Genomic DNA, 23,693 nt, shown 5'->3' with positions numbered 1-23,693 from the left:
CTATTCTAAACAAGTCTTCGCACTCAACTCACTGAACAAGGCGGGGGGGGGGGGGCGGTGCATTTAATCTGGGGCAACCCAGATCCTGCTTGGTGGTCAGGCCCTAAACCTATAACCGATCTCATCAAAGTACTGGTTGGGGTTTGCCACTTTTGCTTATAGATGGGGTGCCTTTCTGGAAGAAGAGCAGGAACAATGGATTTTGCAGGTAGCACGTGCTGAGGCACCAACAAAGGCTGGTTCTCTGATGGGACCACAAAATGGTAGAAAATGCTTTAAAATGGTTGCCGTATCCGCTAAACGCCCTCACTCCCCAAACCCGTGCCCTGCGCAAGAAGAAGGGGGAACCACCCCCGATGAGGTCCGGAGGCTCCGTGATCAAAGCTGGGGAGAAAGCGGCTGGACGCGAACTGTTTCAGACCCCGGGCACATCCGGGAAAGCGCGACCTTCGACCTCGGCGGGAGGAAACTTCCCCTCACGCCCTGAGGGTTCTATCTCCCTCCCGAAGCTACGCTTGGTCCCGCTCCGCTCCCGTAGTTCCTCTCGCCCGCAGTTCTCGTCCTGGAAAGAGCGCGAGACTTCCGGCTCCCCGCCCCTTCCCATCAGTCCCCGGTGCTCCCCGCCTTTGCTTCTTTGAGTTGGTTCCAGATCAGGCACGGCGGGTTGTAGTTTGTGAGCAGAGGCGCCGTTCTGCGGGTGACGCAGGCGCAGCTCGGGCGGCGCGAGCCGACCGCCCATCTTCTGCTGTCCCACTTTGTTCGCGTCTACTCGGCCCCGTCGCTGAGAGCCCCGTGTCTCCCTCTCACACTCGCAATCCCCGTCGCGCGCCCGAGGCAAGGGGCGGGCCCAGGTCACCGGGAGAATCTGCTGGCCTGAGCGCGAGACGAACGGCCACCACCGCTCCCTGGTGGGGGAGGGGAGGGGCCTGGAGAGCCGGGCTGTGGCCGGCAGCTGGGACAGGGGCCTGCGGGTGGGCGGGGAGGTGGGCGTGGAGGCCCCTGGGGGAGAGTGGAGAGTCGGATCCCTACAGCTCCCGGGGCCGAGGGCTTAGGCTGGCGGGGACAGCGGAAGGTTGGCCTTTGCGGAGGGAGGCGGGCGTGCTGCTTCAAGGGGTGGGGGGGAATCCTTTGCTCCTGTCGTCATTGTTCAACACCCCGATTATTCCTGTCCGGGCTCCAGGCCCCTTCTTTCCGCGCCATGGGTGACAGTGATGACGAGTATGATCGAAGGCGCAGGGACAAGTTTAGAAGAGAGCGCAGCGACTATGACCGTTCCCGGGAAAGAGATGAAAGACGTCGAGGGGATGATTGGAATGATCGGTAAGACACTGCTTTTTCTTAATTTTGTCCCCCGTCTTATTCTCTTGCATTCAAGTCTCGTTGCATTTCCCTTAAGGTTTTATTAGAGCGAACCATATGAAATCGCTCATACTTGACCGTTTCATGTGGTTCAGCCTATTTGCTCTTGGCCAAGGAGCTAGCTGTGGCTTGATTTTTGAAATGTCCAGCAGATCAAAGCAATAGAGGTAAGAGTTTAAGTATGAAAAACCAGTGTTTTTGTGTGTGTTATTGTTTGTAAATTATACCCCAAAAATGTTGATTCAAAAAAAGTAGTATTACAGAATTGACTTGACTGGAGAGGTTGTCAGACAAGTACCCTAGCAGGATATGTAAATTTCTTGTAATAGTCTAACCTAAAAACTGAAAGAGTTCTTTGAATAGTGATGGTTGGGTTAATTGATTAGGTTTGACTCAGCTAGTGATTAGCTTTTTGGGATGTTCTTGAGTTAATTATAGTTGAGGTGTTTCTGTTAAGAAACAGCTGATAGGGGCTTCCCTGGTGGCACAGTGGTTGGGAATCCGCCTGCCAGTGTAAGGTACACGGGTTCGAGCCCTGGTCCGGGAAGATCCCACATGCCGAGGAGCAACTAAGCCCATGCACCACAACTACTGAGCCTGCGCTCTGGAGGCCGCGAGCCACAACTACTGAGCCCGCGTGCCGCAACTACTGAAGCCCGAGCACCTAGAGCCCGTGCTACGCAACAAGAGAAGCCACCGTAATGAGAAGCCTGCGCAGCGCAACTAAAGAAAGCCTACGCGTAGCCACAAAGACCCAAAAATTAAATAAATAAATTTATTAAAAAAAAGAGAAACAGCTGATATTTAAAGGAACTGTGGAAGACTTTTATCTAAGGGACATCATAAATATCTAATCGGTGAGCTGATGGCGCAGGCTTGATTTGGAAACAGGTTATCAGGGAAAAAGTTTGAGGTGGCTTATTGCAATAGCATTTATTCATTCAGTGTTGTTTTGAAAAGTGGGTTCAGTAAATCGTTCAGTCAGTATATCTCTTCACTGTGGAGACTTTATGTGGCACTTTGTTTTGTTTAGTATCTTCTAAGAATGTCAGACGACAACAAAAGGTGTTCTTAATTCTGAAGCTGGCTAAGGTATAGTTATTGCCCTTAAGGAGTTTACAGTCTGGGGCTTGGAGTGTGGGGCAAAATGGCCTTGGGTGTATTTTGCAAATGAGTATATATGAGAGGTCATGATGAAGATGTGAAATGTTGAGGGAACAGATCTGAGGGAGGGGACAAGTGGTGGAGGTGTTGTAGGGGAGAGCGACACGAAAGGGACACCTAGCAAGGCTTGGAAAGATGAGTGGGGATTCCTCAGACACAGGTGGAGTGTGCACCTTGGAGTTGGGGGCATAATGTTGTGCACAGAAAAAAGCACATGTTCTAGTTTTTTTAGAGTAGTGGTTCTCAAAATCCCTAAGAGGTCTTTGAGCTTACAACTATTTTTTTTAAAATTTATTTTATTTATTTTTGGCTGCATTGGGTCTTTGTTGCTGCACACAGGCTTTCTCTAGTTGCGGCGAGCGGGGGCTATTCTTGGTTGCGGTGCGCAGGCTTCTCGTTGTGGTGGCTTCTCTTGTTGCGGAGCACGGGCTCTAGGCGTGCGGGCTTCAGTAGTTGTGGCTCACGGGCTCAGTAGTTATGGCTTGCGGGCTCTAGAGTGCAGGCTCAGTAGTTGTGGAGCACGGACTTAGTTGCTCTGCAGCATGTGGGATCTTCCCGGACCAGGGCTCGAACCCGTGTCCCCTGCATTGGCAGGCGGATTCTTAACCACTGCGCCACCAGGGAAGCCCCTAAGCTTACAACTATCTTTTATTTTCTTTTTAATTTTTATTATTTTTTAAAAATTCTTTTTCATTATGGTGTATTGCAGAATGGTGAATATAGTTCCCTGTGCTATACAGTAGGACCTTGTTGTTTATCCATTCTATAGAAAATAGTTTGCATCTGCTAAGCCAAACTCCCACCACATTCCTCCCCCCCCCCGCCCCGGCGACCACAAGTCTCTTCTCTATGAGTCTGTTTCTGTTTTATAACAGTTCATTTGTGTCATAGTTTAGATTCCACGTATAAGTGATATCATATGGTATTTATCTTTCTCTTTCTGACTTACTTGACTTAGTATGATAATCTCTAGGTTCATCCATGTTGTTACAAATGGCATTATCTCATTCTTTTTTATGGCTAAGTAGTATTCCATTGCATATATTTACCACATCTTGTTTATTCATTCATTTGTTGGTGGACATTTAAGTGGTTTCCACGTCTTGGCTATTGTGAATAGTGCTGCTGTGAACATAGGAGTGCGTGTATCTTTTTGAATTATAGTTTTGTCCAGATACATGCCCAGGAGTGGGATTGCTGCATCACATGGCAACTATTTTTAGTTTTTTGAGGACTCTCCATACTGTTTCCATAGTGGCTGCGCCAACTTACCTTCCCACCAACAGTGTAGGAGGGTCCCCTTTTCTCCACACCCTCTCCAGCATTTGTTGTTAGCTTACAACTATTTTCATAGTAATATTAAGATAGACAGTATTGTTGTTTCACTGTACTGGCATTTGGTACTATAGCAGTGGGGGGTAAAACTGCTGGTGCCTTAGCACAAATCAAGGCAGTGGCACCAGACAGTTAAAAAAAAGTTTCACTTCATGTCATTAATGAAGCAATAAGAATTTTAAACTTTATTAAATTGGATTCTTGACTACATGTTGTTTTTTTTTAAGTTAATTAATTTAGTTTTGGCTGCATTGGGTCTTCGCTGCTGCATGTGGGCTTTCTCAGGTTGCGGAGAGCGGGGGCTACTCTTCGTTGCAGTGCGCGTGCTTCTAATTGTGGTGGCTTCTCGTTGCGGAGCACGGGCTCAAGGCACGCAGGCTTCAGTAGTTGTGGTGTGTGGGCTCAGTAGTTGTGACACGAGGGCTGTAGAGCGCAGGCTCAGTAGTTGTGGCGCACGGGCTTAGCTGCTCCGCGACATGTGGGATCTTCCTGGACCAGGGCTTGAACCCGTGTCCCCTGCATTGGCAGGCGGGTTCTTAACCACTGCGCCACCAGGGAAGGCTGACTATGGTTTTCAATACATGTGATGATAGGAAGGATGCATAAAGCACTTCTGCATGTAGTGTGGTGGTTACCTTGAGGAGGAGCATTTGTGGGATTGAGTTGTGAGCTGAACTAACAGTCCTCATCCCCCCCCCGCCCCGCTTCAGGTTTGTTACCTGAATGAAAGGCTATCAAACAGTGCTTATTCATATCTGGGTATTTGGTAGACATTTTGAAAAAAGTTAAGAGAACTTGTTACTTTAAGGAAAATTGTCAGCTTTGTTGCCAGTGAGGAAGTGGAACTTCCCAGTGTAAACTAAAATTTTGGAAAACTTGTATCTACCAGTGTCAGCTTGACAGCTTCCTATTACTTTAAAGACTTTTCTGGTGAGATAGGGAGTGATACTAAAGATTATGATATTTTGATACCGTGTAATGAGATGTGTGAAGATCTTTTCAAAGAGCAAGGTAGAATAATGAATTTTAATATAGAGTACAAAATGTTCATTGATTTAGTTTCAGATTCAACATTGCAGCTAGCCTTTAAGCAGCTATCTCTTGCCAAGCTTTGGGTAGTATCAAAAGCAAAGAATATCCCCAGCTATCTGAAAAGGTTATTAAAGTGTTCCCTTTTCCAACTACATATCACTGTGAGGCCAGATCTTCTTATTTTTCAACCAAACAGCGTATCATAATAGGTTGAATGGAGAAGTATATACTATGAGAATCCAGCTGCCTCTATTAAGCCAGACCTTGAACAGATTTGTAAATGAAATAACGATGCAACTTTTCTCACTAAATTTTTTTGTAAAATAGCCATTTTTTATAAAAATGTATAAATGGGTAGTTTATGTTATTATATAACTTCAAAATTATTAGGTTTTTTTTCTGTTCTAATTATGAATACAGTTAAGTATTGAGAGCTCTCATGCACATAAGCAAAAGCTCTTCAATCTTCAGTAATTTTTAAGAGTGTAAAGGAGGTCCCAAGACTGAACAGTTTGAAAACCACTGGGTTATAGCAGAGGATTTTCTTTTTTATTCTGTTCGATGGAGATGGGGTTGGCTGGTAACGGGTAGAGAACCTGGAATGACAGCCAGGAACCAAGGTTTTTTTTTTTTAATAAATTTTATTTATTTATTTATTTATTTTTGGCTGCGTTGGGTCTTTGTTGCTACATGTGGGCTTCTCTAGTTGTGGCAAGCGGGGGCTACTCTTCATTGCGTTGCGCAGGCTTCTCATTGCGGTGGCTTCTCTTGTTGCGGAGCACGGTCTCTAGGCACACGGGCTTCAGTAGTTGTGGCTTGTGGGCTCTAGAACACAGGCTCAGTAGTTGTGAGACATGGCCTTAGTTGCTCCATGGCATGTGGGATCTTCCTGGACCAGGGCTCAAACCCCTGTCCCCTGCATTGGCAGGCATATTCTTAACCACTGTGCCACCAGGGAAGCCAGGGAAGGTTTTGAATAGTATTTTGTACTGGCATTTAAGCAAGGGCATGGCATGATTGGATTTGTGTTTGAGAAAGATCACTTTGACCTTGGAGTGGAGGAAAGGGAGAGACCAGAGGTAGGGAAGACAAACCAAGGCTGCACTTAAAGGAGAAATGGCCAGGACCAGGGCACGTGGACTAGGGCAGAGTTTGTGGGGATGGCACGGAAAAGGACAGCTTTCATTTGAGGCAGAGGATTAACAAGCCAGTAACAAATTAGTGGTGAGGGTGACACTTGATAACTGGATACCTGGCGATAATGTTGGTGCAACTGAGAGTGGGAAACAGGAGAGGGGAAGCAAGTTTGGGCCCATAGTGATAGAAATAATAGGCTCGATTCTGACATGTTGATTTTGAGGTGATAGTGGCCGTCTAGGAGGGGTTGTTGATGTTGGTCTGAAGCTCAGGAAAAAGGCCAGGCTGGAGGAGTTGGCAGGCCATCAGTTTGTGGGAAATGGCTGAAGTGATGGAAGTAGACAAGAGTTTTTTCCTCTTAGAGGGAAGTTTTATAATTTCAGGCTTTTAGTCTCGTGTCTCAAATATGATGGGAAGGGCCTGTCCAAGAGTGTGATCTTGGGATATCCAACTGTGTCTTACTTACTGCTACTTGTTCTTATCTCCAGAGAGTGGGACCGTGGCCGGGAGCGCCGCAGTCGGGGTGAATATCGCGACTATGACAGGAATCGGCGAGAGCGCTTCTCTCCTCCCCGACACGAGCTCAGCCCCCCGCAGAAGCGCATGAGGCGAGACTGGTGAGATGGCCACGGTTTCTCTGTCTTCTCTTCTCAGCCTCGGTTCTACCTGGGCCTCAGCTGTCTTCCCTCACTTCTGCTGAGAACTTTCTTGGTCATTTCCTTTTCTCAAAGTTCCCATAAACCCATCTTTTTTGGTTCCTCTAAACCCTTGGGTGAGAGACCACATGGCAGGTGTGCCCCTCCCTCTGTCCCATCTGCCTTTGCGCTCAGGAGACATGATGGCCTTCTCTGTCTGACTTTTGTGTCCCCCACCCTCAGGGATGAGCACAGCTCTGACCCATACCACAGTGGCTATGAGATGCCCTATGCTGGGGGGGGTGGGGGCCCAGCTTATGGCCCCCCTCAGCCCTGGGTTCATCCAGACGTCCACATCATGCAGCACCATGTTCTGCCTATCCAGGCCAGGTAAAGACCTGCGGTTCTGGGGTTCTTGGGAGAAGGGAGTCGGTAGGCCTGGGGGATGGATTGGGGCTGCTGAAGACCACGGCTGGAGCCAGGAGAAGTGGGTCAGGCACACTGGCGTGCCCGTGGGGGTGGCCGCAGCTGGCGCCTGGGGTCATGTTCCTGGTGGGCGAAGGAAGGGGGCAGCTGGCTACCTCGGCCCGCCATCCCCCCACCCTCTTCCCCCACAACCAAGACTTCCTGACCGGGCCCCCCCTCAGGCTGGGCAGCATAGCAGAGATCGACTTGGGTGTGCCGCCACCTGTGATGAAGACCTTCAAGGAGTTTCTCCTGTCTTTGGATGACTCTGTGGATGAGACAGAGGCAGTTAAGCGCTATAACGACTACAAGCTGGATTTCCGGAGGCAGCAGATGCAGGATTTCTTCCTGGCTCATAAAGATGAGGAGTGGTGAGTGCCCCTCCTCTCCTGCTGTCTTTTCCCTGGCATGTTTCCCCTGGCCCCGCCAGCGGAGCCTGCAGCCCTGTCCTCTTCCCATTTTCCCCAATCCAGAACTTCCTGGGGGTGGGGGATGGGAAGCGTCACAGCACTGGCTGATGGGTTCTCCTCCTCACTTCCACGTCCACCACGGCCCCCACGCCATCTCCCTTCCCCACTGTCCTCAGTGAGTGAGACGCCTCCAGGCAGCTGGCCAGAGCCACCTGTTCCCTTGGGGCAGCAGACTGCTTCCCACTCGCTGATACTGGGTCACTGTCATCCCTGATCGCCGGGACCCTGTTTGGCCATGGCATCCTCCCAAAAGCAACGAGTGAATCCAGACAAGAAAAGCAAAGATCTCAGTGTCGTTTGACAGAAAAAGAATTTTAATTTTTTTCCTTTTGTGGATGTTTTAATTTTAATCAACCATCTTTTCCCCCCTTCCTGCTCCTCCTCCTCCTCATCCTCTTTCTGCTCCTCCTCCTTGAAAAGAGCCAGAACTGGGAACTACACCCGCTCATCGACGGAGCTCGGAGCAAACCCACCTCCACCCCCACCATACCCAGCCCATACATGAGCCCCTGGGCTGACGGCGCTGCCCCGGCCAGGCAGACAGGCAGGGCACTGCTGTGCACAATGCAGCGGTTTAGCTGAATGTGATTGCTCAGGCAGCTAGTCAGTCAGGGCCGCCTCCGCGGAGTCCCGCGGGGGTGGGGCATCCGGGCCGGGCGCCCCAGCCAGGAGCCAGCCGGTGGCCCACCAGCCAGCATGGGCCCTGGGCGCGGCTAGTTAAATCTTGAGCTCTGTTTGACCAAGCGGCCAAGGTAAAGATCCTGGAGGTGACGCCTGCGGCTTTCCTTTCCTCTTACGCTCAACTCGTGGTTCTGTTCTGTCACCGTCTCCTCTTTCTTCCTAATCTGTGTCTTTGTCTCACTCTCTCGTGAACCTTTCCTTCTTTCTCCGTCCTTGTTCTTGCTCCTGCCTAACGCTTCTTTCTCCTGTTTTTTTTTCCTCCCCCTAGTCTGTTTGGTCTTTAGTTTTCCTTTTTGTTTTTGACTTCTGGGACTTTCTCTCACTTTCTCCTTTCTTTTTTGCATAGCCTGATTTCTTCTGTCCCTCCCCCCCACTCCTGCCCCCCTGCCCAGGGTCCTAATTTAAGTGTTTCCTTTTTCATGATCTATCCTAACGCCCCACCCTGTCCTCTCTCGATCCCTGTGGGCAGTACCTGAGGTTATAAGGGCACTTCAGTTTCTCCCTTTGCTCTTTCCCTGTCCCTTCACCATCTGCTTATCTTCCCAAGGGGGGAGAAAGGTATCCTGCCTTTTTTGGCTTTTCCTTTCTGGTGATTTCAGGTTTCCCTGTCTTCCACCAAGGGATGGAGGGAGCTGGTGGGAGCAATCCTTTTAATGACTCTAGTTTGGGGTTGGCAAGGAGAGGGAGGTTCTTTGGGGCCTACTATTTCCTTAGAGTTCCTCTGGGAAGCTTTGGGAAACTACACTTTTTAAAATTCGTGTTTCCCAGATACTCAGGGCAGTCAGTCTGCCTCCAGCCCTGGCTCCCCCTGTAGTCATGCTCTTTCCAGATCCAGAGCTCTTAGTTCCTGGCTCTTCCCTAGATCTTCTCAGAGCATAACCTCTGGTTCCTTTTGGGGGGATTGGGTGGTTCTAGTGCAACCCTCTCCCCTCATCTCTGCTTTTATGATCTTTTGTGGGTTTGAGAGGATGGGGGCTTTCCCCTGATTTTCCTGGGCCCCTCCCCATGTCCTGGCTCTGGCCTCCAGTGACTGTTTGGCCTCTTCCCTCCCCACTTCCTTCCCAGGTTTCGGTCTAAGTACCACCCAGATGAGGTGGGGAAGCGTCGGCAGGAGGCCCGGGGGGCCCTGCAAAACCGACTGAGGGTATTCCTGTCCCTCATGGAGAGCGGCTGGTTTGATAATCTTCTGCTGGACATAGACAAAGCTGATGCCATTGTCAAGATGCTGGATGCAGGTGGGTGGATTGGGAGGGGTGGGATTGTCTGGTCACCAAGGTCTTGGTTGAAAATGGAAATAGATGGACAGAGAGCCAGAGGCTGAAGGCCAGGGCCCTTGGATGGTGACCTCTGCTCCCTTTGTTGGTAGCTGTGATTAAGATGGAAGGAGGTACAGAGAATGACCTACGCATCCTGGAGCAGGAGGAGGAGGAGGAACAGGCAGGGAAGCCTGGGGAGCCCAGCAAGAAAGAGGAAGGCCGGGTTGGACCAGGCCCGGGCGATGGAGAACGCAAGACCAATGAGAAGGATGACAAGAAAGAGGATGGCAAACAGGTCTGAGTGCCGGGGCTTCTGGGTGCTGCCTGTGCCGCCTGGGCAGGAGAATGGGGCTGCCTCAGGGGTCGTGTCTCCGGTGGGGGAGAGGCGAACTTGTGGGCTCAGCTGTGGAGGGTGGGCGGGGCCCTCTGACAAAGGCTGAAGGGGAGACCAGCATCCCTGGTGATTTGTCTCTACCTGTAGGCCGAAAACGACAGTTCTAGTGATGACAAAACCAAGAAATCCGAGGGTGATGGGGACAAGGAAGAGAAGAAAGAAGACTCTGAGAAAGAAGCCAAAAAGGTGGGCTCTCCTTTGCGCAGGGTCGGTGTCAGGGCTGGGTCCTGGTACCTGACTCATCTCCCCTTGCTGTGGCTCTTACAGAGCAGCAAGAAGCGGAATAGGAAGCATAGTGGTGATGACAGCTTTGACGAAGGCAGTGTGTCCGAGTCGGAGTCGGAGTCGGAGAGTGGCCAGGCCGAGGAGGAGAAGGAGGAGGCTGGTAGGTTTTATTCTCTTTGTTTCTAGTCCAGTCTCTTCATACTGACCGGTGTGGCGGGGGGAGGTGAGAGGTTTGTGAAATTGATGGGAGGGTGGCCTTTTGGGAGGGACTGATGCAGGGAGGTTTGACAGCTTCTCTATCCTCCCCTCCTCAATTGACAATAAATTTTCACCAACTCCTACCACTTCCTGCATAGAGGAAGCACTCAAGGAAAAGGAGAAGCCCAAGGAAGAAGAGAGGGAGAAGCCTAAGGACGCTCCTGGGCTGGAATGTAAACCCCGACCGCTGCATAAGACTTGTTCTCTCTTCATGCGCAACATCGCGCCCAACATCTCCCGGGCTGAGATCATTTCTGTGAGTGGGAAGAATGGTACTGGGGGCAGGGGTGACACCCAGGCTCCATTCCTTCGGGTGGGGGCGACAGCGAGAAGATAACCTGGCACTGCTTCTGACCTACATCTCTGTTTCTCTGATGGGGAGGCCCCCTTCCCATGGGCCCACGCCCTTCAGAGAGGCTGGCCCTGGTTGCATGGTTTGCTTTCAAGTGCTGTTATTCTTAAGCCCTTAATTGTTTCTTCCTAGTCCAAGGAAGGATGAAAAGGCAGTTCCCCAGGGTTCTGAGGACATGGGGATTGGAGGAAGAAGTGAATCCTTGAATCACAAGTGGGGCTTCTGTTTCTGCTTTTCCAGCTTTGTAAAAGATACCCCGGCTTCATGCGCGTGGCGTTATCGGAGCCCCAGCCTGAGAGGAGGTAAGGACTGGAGGGAGGTGTGACCCTGGATACCTCGGGGGAAAGGTGCAGGGGAGATTGGTGGCCAACATCACGTCCATCCCAGGATTATGCTGACATTTTCTTGTTTAGGTTTTTCCGTCGTGGCTGGGTGACCTTTGACCGCAGCGTTAACATTAAAGAGATCTGTTGGAACCTGCAGAATATCCGAGTGAGTCTGGGAGTGGGGCTGTTGAGGGAGAGAAGGCGGGGCTCCCCCTGCTCCACACAGTCTCTGATCCCTTCGTTCATTGAGGCTTCATCCATCTGCTCCTTATTTCATCCATTTAGTCTGCTCACGTGAATTGTATGCAGTTGTCTCTCGGTTTGGCTCTGAGACTGTTCCTGTGAACAAGATACCCCGGTCCCTGTCCTTAGGGAGCTCAGTCTGATCGCTAGCGTGCTCGGTCGGGCCAGTCTTTGAGTGGCTCTTCCTTGGCAAGTGTTGGTGAGCCTTCTGTTCCCTCCAGCTCCGGGAGTGTGAGCTGAGCCCTGGTGTGAACAGAGACCTGACCCGTCGTGTCCGCAACATCAACGGCATCACCCAGCACAAGCAGATAGTGCGCAACGACATCAAGCTGGCGGCCAAGCTGATCCACACGCTGGATGACAGGACCCAGCTCTGGGCCTCTGAGCCTGGGACGCCGCCTCTGCCAGCGGTTAGTGACTCCTCGTGGAACTTGTTAAAAAGCCGCTGGTTCCCCCTCATCTGCTGTGGGCGCCTCTGGCCTTACCTGGTCTGTAGCACTGACCCCCTTGTACCCACCCCCGTATTTGCCCCTCTCCTCCTGAGCAGCATCTCCAGCTTCCATCAAAACAGATTGGTATTAGTGATTACTTATCGGCTAGGGCAGAACACGTACACAAATTAAGACAAATAATGAGGCAAATGTAACAGCCCAGCCGAGCCCTGAACTCCTTTCTGCCCCACATTGCCTTTTCAAATGAGAAGGTTCCTAGGCTACCCTGAGGAGTTTTGTCTGCTCTACCTCTCTCACCCTACCAGAGTCTGCCCTCGCAGAACCCCATCTTGAAGAATATCACTGACTACCTGATTGAGGAAGTGAGCGCTGAGGAGGAGGAGCTGCTGGGGAGCAGTGGGGGGGCCCCTCCTGAGGAGCCTCCTAAGGAAGGGAACCCTGCAGAGATCAACGTGGAGCGGGATGAGAAGCTGATCAAGGTGCCAGTGGGTGCAGGGTGTGTGGGGCGTGGGAGAGCCTGGCTCGGGGCGGTAAAGGGGCAAGTGTATGGGGAACTCTCAGCTTCTCATTTCTCTTAGGTTTTGGACAAACTCCTCCTTTATTTGCGCATCGTGCATTCCCTGGATTATTATAACACGTGCGAGTACCCCAATGAGGATGAGATGCCCAACCGCTGTGGCATCATCCATGTTCGGGGGCCCATGCCGCCCAACCGCATCAGTCACGGAGAAGGTGACCTCCCAGCTTTCCCACTCCTGGTTTCCCTCTCTCCCAGCTGCCTCTGGCCTTAGTTCTGCTCTGGTAGCAATGCTCTGCCACCCTCTCCTCTGATCCCCGCCTCCGGGCTCCCTTCTCCAACCTGCTCTCCGTCTGTTCCAAAACCACAGTGCTAGAATGGCAGAAGACATTTGAGGAGAAGCTGACTCCGCTGCTGAGTGTGCGGGAATCTCTTTCAGAGGAAGAGGCCCAGAAGATGGGTCGCAAAGACCCTGAGCAGGAAGTGGAAAAGTTTGTGACCTCCAACACCCAGGAACTGGGCAAGGATAAGTGGCTGTGCCCTCTCAGTGGCAAGAAATTCAAGGTCTGGGATGTTAGACATTTGTGTGTTAGGACTGTGGGAGGAGAGGGTTCAGCCGGGAAGCCTCCTCAGAGCCTGGGGAGGAACTGCTCATTGGGATGAGACAGAGGGGAGGTGGAGTGTCCTTGCAGGTTGGGTCTGGGGAGCTAGGGAACCCTCATTGCTGACTCAGTTCTCACCCCCTCCTCTATTCACCCAGGGCCCTGAGTTTGTACGTAAACATATCTTCAACAAGCATGCAGAGAAAATTGAGGAAGTAAAGAAGGAGGTTGCATTTTTTAACAACTTTCTCACTGATGCCAAGCGACCAGCTCTGCCTGAGATAAAGCCAGCTCAGCCACCTGGCCCTGCCCAGAGTAAGATACGATCCATGAGGGTCTGCCCCATTCCCTCTCCCTTGACTGTTCAAAGACTCCTGGTTTTATTTATTTATTTATTTTTGGCTGCGTTGGGTCTTCGTCGCTGTGCGCGGGCTTTCTCTAGTTGCGGCGAGCGGGGACTACTCTTTGTTGCGGTGCGCGGGCTTCTCATTCATTGCAGTGGCTTCTTTTGTTGTGGAGCATGGGCTCTAGGCACGTGGGCTTCAGTAGTTGTGGCTTGCGAGCTCTGTAGAGTGCAGACTCAGTAGTTGTGGCGCACGGGCTTAGTTGCTCCGAGGCATGTGGGATCTTCCAGGACCAGGGCTCAAACCCGTGTCCCCTGCATTGGCAGGCGGATTCTTAACCACTGCACCACCACGGAAGCCCCTCCTGGTTCTCTTTAACTTGTTGTATCCTGTGAAGTTTCTACCTCACTCGCAGGCCATATTACTAAAAAGCCAGCTGTCCATCTCCCGCCACTGCCCGCCCCCCCCCCCCCCCGCAGTAATTCATGTCCCTGTCTGTATTGTACTCCCCCCAGGTCTGACCCCGGGACTCCCCTACCCACACCAGACTCCCCAGGGCCTGATGCCCTATGGTCAGCCCCGGCCCCCCATCTTGGGCTATGGAGGTAAGTGTAAGAGGGAGTTGAAAGGACCTGGACTGGGGCTGGGAGAAAGAAAACTTAGCTAGGATGTAGTTGAGGTCACAGTTTTTCAACTCAACACTGATCTTTTTCATAGCTGGTGCTGTTCGCCCTGCAGTGCCCACAGGAGGGCCTCCATATCCCCATGCTCCCTATGGTGCTGGCCGAGGGAACTATGATGCCTTCCGAGGCCAGGGAGGTTATCCTGGGAAACCCCGGAACAGGTGAGACTGGGCTAAGATGTCTAAGTTTTCTTGGCCCTCTTCAAACTCCGTTTCAGGGACCCTCAAATCTCACCCCCTCTTACCTCTTTCTAATCTCACAGGATGGTCCGTGGAGACCCACGGGCCATTGTGGAATACCGTGACCTGGATGCTCCAGATGATGTGGATTTCTTTTGAGTCATACACGTTTCCTCACTCCTGGTCATCATCTATACTTGTGACTGCCTCGTCCCATCCAGCTCTGAGAAGTTTTTGTACGTTCAGCCCTACTGCCAATAAAAACACTTGCGTGGTGACTCCTGGCTTAATGTATATATGTAATATACTTCCCCAGATGCTCCCAAAAATTAGCTGGGGCCATGGTTGGCTGGGCCTTGCCACTTTATTGACACCAAAGATCCCAGGCTCTGCTGGGGCTTCCTGAGGGTCTGACATCAGGCAGCCTCTGCCTTTGAGATGGGTCAGATCAACGGGTATGGCGCTAGAGAAGCCTCAGTCCAGGGTGGGCAGCTGCTTTTTTGAGTTACAGCTGGTCAAGCACAGGTTGTAGAAGGAGTTGGGGTCAAAGGCTGTGCTCACCTCTCGCCAGCCCACCCAGCCAGCAGCCTGTAGTTCACTGGGGTTTTTCGGGGCACCCCAGCAGTGAGGGTCCAATACCAGGACGTAGGCTTCCGTGCCTGGCCCCAGGCACACTCCCAGCAAGGCCTTTGACCGGGCATCCGCATCCCCTCCAACCATTACAGGTCCCCCGCCCCCTGCGAAGTGGGAATAGAGCCTCTCCAGTTCCCCCTGAAGCCCTGCTCCACGGGGCACGTGACATAGGCGCCCTTGGGGACCCCCGAAGTGGTCAAGGCAGAGGCTGGCCTCTACACAGCCGATCCAGCTCCGAGAGCCCCGGAACCCGGGGGGCTTGTCGCCCATGTCCTCCAGGGCCGCCTGCACTGCAGCTAGTTCGGGTACGCCCGCCGGCCGGCCCTCTGGCCACGAGCACAGCGTTTGCAGAGTGCGGTAGCCGCAGCCCCAGCCCCGGTCGTCCACGCCGTCGCAGCCGTAATGATAGTAAATGTAATGGCCCGAGAGGAGGGCCAGGCGAGCGCGGCCGCCACCGCGGCCGGGCGGGGCCAGGCCCAGGTGGACGTCCTTCAGCGGCTCCAGGGCGGTGGGCGGGAGCGGCGGTCGCCGGGCCGGGCAGATCCGTTCTCCAGGCGGCGCGGAGCGAACTCCAGGGAGAACTCTGGGCTCTAGCGCTTCCTCTCAGCCCCGAGTCTTGGGCTAACTGCGGGCGTACAGTCCCTGCGGTCGCTCTCGCCTGGCCCCAGGTTTAAGCGCGTGGCGCGGCCCGCGGCAACCACCACCAAGCTGCCGCGCGGGGCTCCCACAATGCACCGCCGCGTCCGCGCCGCCGTCCTCACTGCGCAGGCGTGAGCTCCACCTCGCCGGGCGGAAGGTACTCGCCGCAGCGGCGGGGGCGTGGCGCGGGCGCCCATCACCCCACCCCTCAGATTTAGCACCCATCCCTCCATTCATTCAATCCCAGTGGTTGAGGCATTCTGCCCGGACCCTGGCTCCCCAGGCGCGCACACTCCTGTGGCTGTTAACAGTTTATTGGCAGCCCAGAGGGGCGAAGGCACCGCGGGGGAGGGGGCTCGGCCCGAGGCATGCAGAGGGCGGGGAGCCCCAGGGGAAAGTCGGGGGTGGGTGGGCAGGGTCTAGGGATCCTCTGTGTTATATCCCAACCCTTAAATAAATAGTATATACAGCTGAGGGGCCGGGCGGAGCGGGCAGGGCAGCGGGACGAGGGGGTCCCTCCTGGGTCACAGATCTGAGCAGCGATCCTGCTTGCTGTAATGGTCAAACTGGTTCTTCCAGTGCACCATGTAGGAGCTCCAGCGGTGGAACTCAGCCTTCCACTGGCGCTCAGCCTCGTCCAGCGTGTCTGCGGCCAGGGTGCCCGGCAAGTGGGTGGGGGGGAGGACATGGGGAAGGACGGGAACGGACATGGAGGGGTGCGTGAGTTCAGGGAGGGCACACGGAGAATGTAGGAGACCACGTTGGGTGGTGGAAAGAGGATCAGGAGAACATGCAACAGACGGAAGACCAGGGGAAGGACGAGGGTAGAGGCGGGGCCGGAGAAGGATGGCGGGAAGGAGGAGGGAGGGGGAGAAAATGACCGGAAGACAGGGAGACAGAAGGGATCAGAGGAGGAGGATCCGTGGGTTGGTGGGGAAAAGAGAAGAGACAGAAATGGTTGGCGGTTATAGCCCCACTGGGAGGTGCTATCTAGCCCTAGGGCCTCCCTCCCACCCCAACACCAAGCTCAGGCTCCAAATAATAATTTTATAAAAAAAGAAAATTGGCTTTTTCATTTCCATTTAAACAATAAAAGCGTGTGGATCCCTGAGATGGGTCGTAGGTGTCCTCCCACCACCCCCTACCCACCCTGCCCCCAGCCCTGTCCAGTTTGAGTTTCTCGGTTTGAGGAGGCAGGGAGCGCTGGGTCGGAGATCCCTGAGTGGAGCCCTTCCCCACAGTCAGACCACTCATTAGAGGAGGGGCCCCCTGAGGCCGGAGGGGGAAGAGGCCGTGGTCACAGCCGCAGGAGCCGGGAGAGGAGGAGGAAGAGGAGGAGGAGGAGGGACAGGGGGAGGCCGGGCCTGGGCCTCGGGGCAGCCTCCCCGTGGGCGGGGCCTGAGCAGGTGCAGGGGGCCTCCGAGGCTGGGGGGAGAAGAGAGGGGTTACACCCGGCCGGCTCCCAGTTCCCTCTCTCTCTCCGCGCCCCTTTTCTCCCCCACCTCCTCCCAGTCCCTGCCCGCTGGCCCCTGCGTACCGGTGGCGCTGAGCAATTTGGGTAGGAAGCGGTTCCAGAAGGCGCAGGCCTGGGCGCGCAGCCCCCGCCGCACCTCTAGTGGCCGCAGGTTCAGGCTCACGTACTGCTGCGCTCCCGCCGTGTATGGTGGCCACTGCGGGGCTTTGGGGTCTCGGGGGTCATTGGGGTCCCTGCGGAAGGAAAGGGAAAGCTCAGCCCCTGGGGGCTGGGGAATGGAGATGGAGAGTAGGAGGAGGCAGGCTGCTTCCTGACCCATGCCGTTCCCTCTTAGGCTCCAGGGAGAGCCCCGTCTCCTCCCTCCCACATTCTCCTTCATCCTTTCTCTTTTCCAATATGCTCCGTCCTCCGGAGTCTTCCCCTTCCTCCTGCCCTCCCTCTTTCTGTTGTTCCTTTTTTTCCCTCAATTTTTCTGCTCCATCTTTGTTTCTCCCATTTAAAAAATTGCTATGACTTACTGAGCCCTTACTATATACTCAGGCCCAGTCCTATCTCTACAAACATCATGTTTACTTCTGCGGACACCCATGTGATGGGATATTTATGGTCCCCTTCTTCAGACAGGTAAACTGTGTGCGTGTGTGTGCATTCGTGTGTGTCACAGCTAAAAAAATCATCACTGGTCCAATTGATCCAGTTCTACAATCCACACTCCTAACTGCTCTGGTAACTCCTTTGTCTGTCTCTCCTTGTCTGTCTCTTCTCTTTGCCTCCCTCAGCTCTGTCCTTGTCTCATCAGGATCTGCCACCTTGCCTTCCTCCCTCCTTCCCTTCTCTTGGGGTCTCCTTTGTCATTCTCTCTCTCCCCCTTTGTCTCCTTTCCTTTGTGAACTCGGCCCCCCCCCCCCCCCCGCCCTTTCTGCTTGTCTCCCTCCCTCTCTGTCTGTTCCCCCCGCCCCTTGCCTCCTTGGCTCCTGGAGGCCCTCCTCCCCTCAGCCCCGCTGACCCTGTGCGGGCGAAGTTGGCCCAGTATCTCATCAGTCGTTGGGCAAAGGTTCTCTCCTCGACAGTGTAGTTTAGCGAGGGTTCCAGGGGGAGCCCGAAGATAAACTCGATCTCGTAGCCGTGGGGCACCCCCATCCAGAGGGGCCAGGAGAGCGTGGATGCACGGTGTTCAAAGATGTAAGCATAGACGCGAGCGCCTTGGGCGGCCAGTCGCCCAGCCAGCTGGGCTACGGGGCACACGACGTTGTGGTCGCCCACCACATCACTCATGGCCTCCCTCAGGCGTGCCGGGTCCTCAGGGTGCAGCCAGTCTGTGTAATGCAGGACCACAGCCTCGGCAGCCAGGTCACTTGCCTGGGGGACCCCGACCCGCACCCCGGCCAGGAACTGGGCCCGGCTGATGAGAGACTCGTTGTCTTTGCTGAAGCCTGGGGCCCCGTAAACCAGAAAATAGGATCCCTCATCCTTCACCACACCCACCAGCACCTGAGGGGACAGGACGGAGGGATGGGGGAGGGGAAGCACAGACAGACAGGCAGACAGAAACAGATGGACAAAGAGCCAGAGAGGTGAACAGTTATAGACCCAGGACCAGGGAGGAAGAGAGTTCGAGATGGGGGAAGGGAAAGAGAGAAAGAGAAAATACACCCACATTTCCTTTCCTCTCTGTCCCACGGACCACCCTGGGATTGAGCCCTCAGGGGAGAGGAGTGGGCCATGGGGCCCAGAAGCCTGGGCCTTTGGGAGTGGGTTTTGAGGACCCCTCATGCCTGGGTCCCCACGGGGAGGGGCAGGTGAAGAACAGGCCTAGAGGAAGCAGCTCCACCCCCTCCAGCCACTAGTCACCTGCAGGCCATGGAAGTCTCCAGCATTGATGAGGGCTTCAGGCGTGTCACTGAGGAAGTCTCCATCCACCACAGGCACGAAGGAGAAGCGGAAGACGCTTTCCTGAGGCAGCACATGCCACTCGTGGTCCACCAGATCCTGAGACGGCCGTGTCCGCAGGCAGGCCACCAGGTCTGTGTCATTGCCACCAGCCCCACCAGGCGGACAGCCCACGAGGCGGGCCAGCAGCGTGGCCCTGCGGCGGGCCTCTCCCACACCCACTGTGGCCCAGGGCCCATTGGGTGCCCCGCTCTGCAGCACGGCCCTGTGGAACAGGCCCCGGCTGGGTGGGGACAGCAGGTGCATGCCCACGGAGGCGGCACCTGCGCTTTCCCCAAACAGAGTCACTGACGTTGGATCCCCCCCGAAGGCTGCTACGTTCTCCTGCACCCACTGCAGTGCCAGCCTCTGATCCAGTAGACCCACATTGCCTGGGGCTTCCCGGCTCCCCGGCAGGGCCAAGAAGCCAAAGGCTCCCACCCGGTAGTTCATGGACACCAGCACAGTCCCCTCGGCCTGGGCCAGGAAGCGACCATCATACACGTCCAGGGAGGAGGCCCCGCTGTAGAAGCCACCCCCGTAGATCCAGACGAGGACAGGGGTGGGGGACGCAGGCCGGGGGTACGGTGTCCACACATTGAGGTAGAGGCAGTCCTCGCTCAGCTCACGGTTGGGGTTCCACATCTCGGTGCCCTCAAAGCCGGGGTACAAGGTGTCTACATATTGGTAGCAGACTCTTTGGAAGGCTGTGGCATTCAGCACCCCTGGCCAGGGCCGCTTGGGCTCTGGTGGCAGAAAGCGACGGGGGCCCACAGGTGGCTCTGCGAAGGGGATGCCCAGAAAAGCAGAGACAGGGCCCCCAGGGGCCATTAGGCGGAAGCCCCGTAGCCGGCCCCCACGCACAGTCACCAGCAGCTCTGGGTCCTCTGGGCCCTCAGCCTCTGCCCCTCCTCCCAGGAGGAAGAGGAGGAGAAGGAGCGGGGAAGCCAGGGAGGGCGTGTGCAGGGGACACCACGGGGGCCTCATGGCTGCCAGGGCAGGCAGGCGTCTGCTGGGAGAAAGAAAGGCAGAGGGTGAAGGCTCAAAGCTGCCAGGAGGGAGGAGATGATTAGGTAACACTCTTGCCCAGGGGTTATCACTGAGCTGCAGAGGAGGTGGGGCAGGTTGGCAGAAAGGAGAGAAATGGAGGGAGGGAGGGAGACAGGCAGAGACAAGGACACAGACAGGGAGAAGCAAGAGGGGACAGAGATCAGGCACACACACATACACCCAGACAGACAAATGCAGGGAACAGAGACAGACCTGCCAAGCAATACCCTCCCCTGCCCCACAGAAGACCCACCGCCCTCACTTCCTTCCCCCAGCTGGGTGGACTGCCTTGGGCCCAGTTCGAGCAGTGCGGGGCACCAGCACCAGAGGCCGAAGGCCACGCACAGTCCACCCGACAGGGGCGGGGCCCTCACTGACGGGAGGCGCCGACGGGGGAGCTTGAGGTGGCGTGAAGGCTCAGCCTCTCATGCAGTTGGCCAGGGCCGTACCCTGGGAGGGTGTGGGTTGGGCATTCAGGGTGTGGGAGTCGCAGTTCCCGGGGTACCCCAAATCCTGCCTACTCCACACCCTGCCCCACCCAGCCCCGCCTCATCCACTGTCTGACACAGCGCGTTGGTACCCGCGAATGCCCGTCAACTGCGCACCCCCCTCGCCTAGCCTCAGCCAACAGGCTCGCTAGCCCTGGCCCCACAGGACTCGAGTCCCCCATCCATCCGATGCTGCGGTGCACGCTGCCGCCAGCGGGGGGCAGTAAAGACTGAGAAAAGGACGGCGCTCCCCGCCCCGAGTCCAGGAGCCGGGAACTTGGGGCGGGGGTCTGGGGGCTCGCGGGCATTGCCAAGGGGTCTGAAGGGCGAGGCGGGACGCCTGCGTTCTCGGAGCTCCGGAGATCCCCGGCTGCAGGGGCAGGGGCGCTATTTTGGGGCAGCAGCTGCTGCGGTTCCGGCATCTCCAGCCAAGGGATCAAAATTCCCCGGGTCGGAACTCCCCCCTCTCCCGCCGGTCACCCCTCACCCAGCCCTCGCCGCCCTGAGCTGGGGTGGTGGTGATGGAGATTAACTAGGAAACCCGAGTGGGGCTAATTATAACTCGGGGCTTCCGCTAAGCCTCCCCTTCCCCTAAAATAGAGACGGAGTCCCCGCGGGAGGGGGACGCCTGGGCCTGGGAGGGGGCTTCGGCTGGGAGCTGCGCAGGGGCGCTGGGGTCGCGGGATCCCGGAGGGCCCAGCCGGGCTCCAGGAACCTGCGCAGCTTGGATTCCGCCCCCAAGCAGGGGGCATCTTCCAGTGGCCCCAGACTTGGGGGCGAGCAGGGGCAGCGGCGCTCGGGGGTCCCCACAGGAATTCGAGAGCAGAGGCGGCAGCTGGCCCTGCGGGATGCTGTCTCCCGCGCGGGCAATCGTTAAGTATGCGGCGGTGAGGGAAGAGTTAAGGGTGAGTGTGGGGCGTCGGGGGGCGTCGCTGGGCAGGCCCCGGGGCGCGGTGGGCGTCCTGTCTGGGAGCCTGGGTCCCTCGGGGCGCGCACCGTTCCCAGGATGCGGAATGGGCCGCGGGCCGGAGGAGGGTCCTGGGCGGGGCGGGAGACTCACCTGAGGCGGCCGGGCCGGGCCGCGCCGGGAGCTGGAGGCGGCCGATGTTCCCCAGCGCAGGCTGAGCCGACTCTGACAGCCGCCGCCTCCGGCCCCCCGCACACACCCCCTCCGGGCCGCTCGGCGCCCCCGCCCGCCCCCGCCCACTGTCTCCGCCCCCGCCCCTCCCCGCCTCCCCGGGCTGCCACCTCCTCTCCCTCTCCCTCTCTCGGAGCCCAGACCCAGAGACCCCGGGGCCCAGACGCACTCCAGTGACAGACGCCGACAGACGGACAGACACGCAGTGACAGACACGACAGAAAGACCCTCAGCGGCGGAGCAGACACCCACAGGGACAGATAGAAGGACAGAAGCCCGCGGAGACAGACACATGCAGACGGACAGTCTCATGCAGTGACAGCCAGAGACAAACGCAGTGACCGACATTCACAGACGGACGGACACACTTGGACACATTGACAAGTCGGGGCTGGGGGCCGAATAAATGAGCGTCCCTGGCCACGACAGAGCAGGGGTGGCATGGGAGGACCGGTACGTGAAAATGCGGTTGAGGACCCCCTCAGGGGCCCGAGTGGCACCGGTGGAGAAAAGGTGACACCTGTGAGAATGAGGATGTGAACATGAGATCACGAGGGGACACGAAGGGGACCCCCGAAGAGGGAGGAGACCCCCGGGGGGAAGGAGAGGTGACTCCGGGACACCAGACAAGGAAGGCCAACGTGGTGGCACGCGCGAGGCTGCGGGGTGAGGCCGCCGCCGCAGTGGAAACTTCCGGAACCCCCGCGGGTGGGTGTGCGCTGGTTCCCTGACGGGTGACCTCGGACTTCTCGTCACCAGGATCCGGTCGGGGCATGACATCACCACGCCAGGCTCTCATTGGCCGCCGCGGCCGGCCGGTGGGAGCGGCCTGGTCTGGGCTCGCGCAGCCTGGTCGGAAGGGCCTGGGCCGCACGGACCCCCAGGTCCCGCCCTGAGGGGGTCACCCATGAGGACGGTGCGGCCACGGCGGCGTCCCCACGCGCGCGAAGTGAGGTGAAAAAAAATGGGTCTTGGTGTGCCCGCTCTAGCTCGCCGCGCGTAAGCGCCTTCCTCTCCCGGGGTAGCTGGCTCGGGAGCTCGCTACCAGCTCACTGCGTGAGAGACTGCCCGGCGCGGGCGAGCGTCGGGGTGTGCGTGCGTGCGAGCGCGCGGCGGTGCGGGGCGATGCGTGGGGCGGGCGCGTGCGCGCACGCTCACTCGGCCGCCGAGCGCCCCGCAGCGTCCGACGAGGCCGTCCGCCGCCGCTAGGGGCCGGGTGGCACCGGGTCTCGGGGTCTCGCGAGGACCGCGGGATCCGCGGGAATCCAGAGACGTGCCAGGCCCTGGGCCGCTTGGTCTCGGCTCTATAAGGTGGGCGACCCACCTCCAGCCTACCCACCCGTCCCGCGGGAATCGGCCCGCGCTGGGTCCACTCTCCGCTTTCGGGCGGCGGCCGCCAGGTGGCGCCGAAGGCAGCCGCTCCAGCCTTGGAAACTGGGATGGCCCATAAAGGTCTTGGGGGTGATGGGGGCTTGCCTCCTTGTCACTCTCCTGAACGGGCTGTGCCACGCGGTCGCCTCACCTGACTGCTGTAGTCATGAAGTCCTAGGCCCGGACCACGGAGATAGAGAGGTCAGGGACAGCTTATAGCCTGGGGTTGTCATGAACTAGTGATAGCTTAGAAGGTGAAAAGACAGGGCATGTTCTAGGAGTTGGCCCAGCAGAGACCTCCTCGGAGAGGTGAGTGCTGGCTCCTGCGCTTGGAAATGGCATCAGTGGGGCAGTACCTGTGGGGGAAACCATGGCAGGTAAGGGCAAGGCTGGTTGTGGAGATTTCTTTTTTTTTTAATTTAATTTAATTTAGTTTTTTATGCAGCAGGTTCTTATTATCTGTTTTATACATGTTGGTGTATACATGTCAATCCCAATCTCTCAATTCATCCCCCCACCCCCACCCCCGCTTTCCTCCCTTGGTGTCTGTACCTTTGTTCTCTACATCTGTGTCTCTATGCCTTGCAAACTTGTTCATCTGTACCTTTTTTCTAGATTTGTGGAGTCTTCCGAAGCCAGTCAGAACTTTATTTTGGCGGGGGTGGGGTGGGGTGGAGCTGGGGGTGGAATATGGAAGGTCAGCCAGTAGGAGAGGGAAGGGGAAGTTGCACATGAAGATGCTTCAGATTCTGGGGCAGAAAGGGGATGCAGCCAGTTATGTCAATACCCTTCTCCGCCTTCCGCAGGCATGGGGAAGGCAGGGGCAGGGCTGCACTAGGGAGATGGGAGGAAGGGCAGGCAG

At 56.2% G+C, this 23,693-nt stretch overlaps 3 protein-coding genes across 9 annotated transcripts; 1 reads left to right on the top strand and 2 right to left on the bottom strand.

Annotated features, from left to right (window-relative positions):
- The first annotated feature begins 639 nt into the window (after positions 1-639).
- SRRT (serrate, RNA effector molecule) lies at positions 640-14,373 on the top strand. 5 transcript variants are annotated; one of them, XM_079944562.1, is made up of 20 exons: positions 640-834; positions 1,181-1,320; positions 6,516-6,644; positions 6,906-7,052; positions 7,310-7,498; positions 9,344-9,513; positions 9,645-9,829; positions 10,016-10,114; positions 10,196-10,313; positions 10,510-10,667; positions 11,004-11,065; positions 11,177-11,255; positions 11,554-11,742; positions 12,090-12,263; positions 12,363-12,516; positions 12,741-12,865; positions 13,062-13,218; positions 13,751-13,852; positions 13,965-14,091; positions 14,193-14,373. In XM_079944562.1, the coding sequence occupies exons 2-20, from the start codon at positions 1,199-1,201 to the stop codon at positions 14,266-14,268; spliced, it is 2,562 nt and encodes an 853-aa protein (XP_079800688.1). In that variant the 5' UTR covers positions 640-834; positions 1,181-1,198; the 3' UTR covers positions 14,269-14,373. The 5 variants fall into 5 exon arrangements, with proteins under 5 accessions (XP_079800688.1, XP_079800687.1, XP_079800689.1 ...); XM_079944561.1 differs by having other exon boundaries at positions 12,672-12,865; positions 13,763-13,852; XM_079944563.1 differs by having other exon boundaries at positions 12,672-12,865; positions 14,249-14,373.
- Positions 14,374-14,389: 16 nt separating this feature from the next.
- Positions 14,390-15,159, bottom strand: UFSP1 (UFM1 specific peptidase 1). Its single transcript, XM_079944564.1, has one exon. It carries the CDS (start codon positions 15,010-15,012, stop codon positions 14,584-14,586), a length of 429 nt encoding a protein of 142 aa, XP_079800690.1. The 5' UTR covers positions 15,013-15,159; the 3' UTR covers positions 14,390-14,583.
- A 533-nt stretch (positions 15,160-15,692) lies between these two features.
- Positions 15,693-21,466, bottom strand: ACHE (acetylcholinesterase (Yt blood group)). Of its 3 annotated transcripts, none has more exons than XM_079945427.1 (5): positions 21,383-21,466; positions 18,707-19,793; positions 17,862-18,346; positions 16,919-17,088; positions 15,693-16,027 (listed from the first exon to the last, which is right to left on the bottom strand). In XM_079945427.1, exons 2-5 carry the CDS (start codon positions 19,769-19,771, stop codon positions 15,906-15,908), a joined length of 1,842 nt encoding a protein of 613 aa, XP_079801553.1. In that variant the 5' UTR covers positions 19,772-19,793; positions 21,383-21,466; the 3' UTR covers positions 15,693-15,905. The 3 variants fall into 3 exon arrangements, with proteins under 3 accessions (XP_079801553.1, XP_079801552.1, XP_079801554.1); XM_079945426.1 differs by lacking the exon at positions 15,693-16,027 and adding an exon at positions 16,547-16,806; XM_079945428.1 differs by lacking the exon at positions 15,693-16,027 and adding an exon at positions 16,547-16,806 and having other exon boundaries at positions 17,862-18,214.
- Between the last annotated feature and the right edge of the window lie 2,227 nt (positions 21,467-23,693).

Source organism: Stenella coeruleoalba, assembly GCF_951394435.1.
Source record: "Stenella coeruleoalba genome assembly, chromosome: 15".
Classification (NCBI taxonomy): Eukaryota; Metazoa; Chordata; class Mammalia; order Artiodactyla; family Delphinidae; genus Stenella; species Stenella coeruleoalba.
This window is presented reverse-complemented; position numbering and strand designations above follow the sequence as displayed.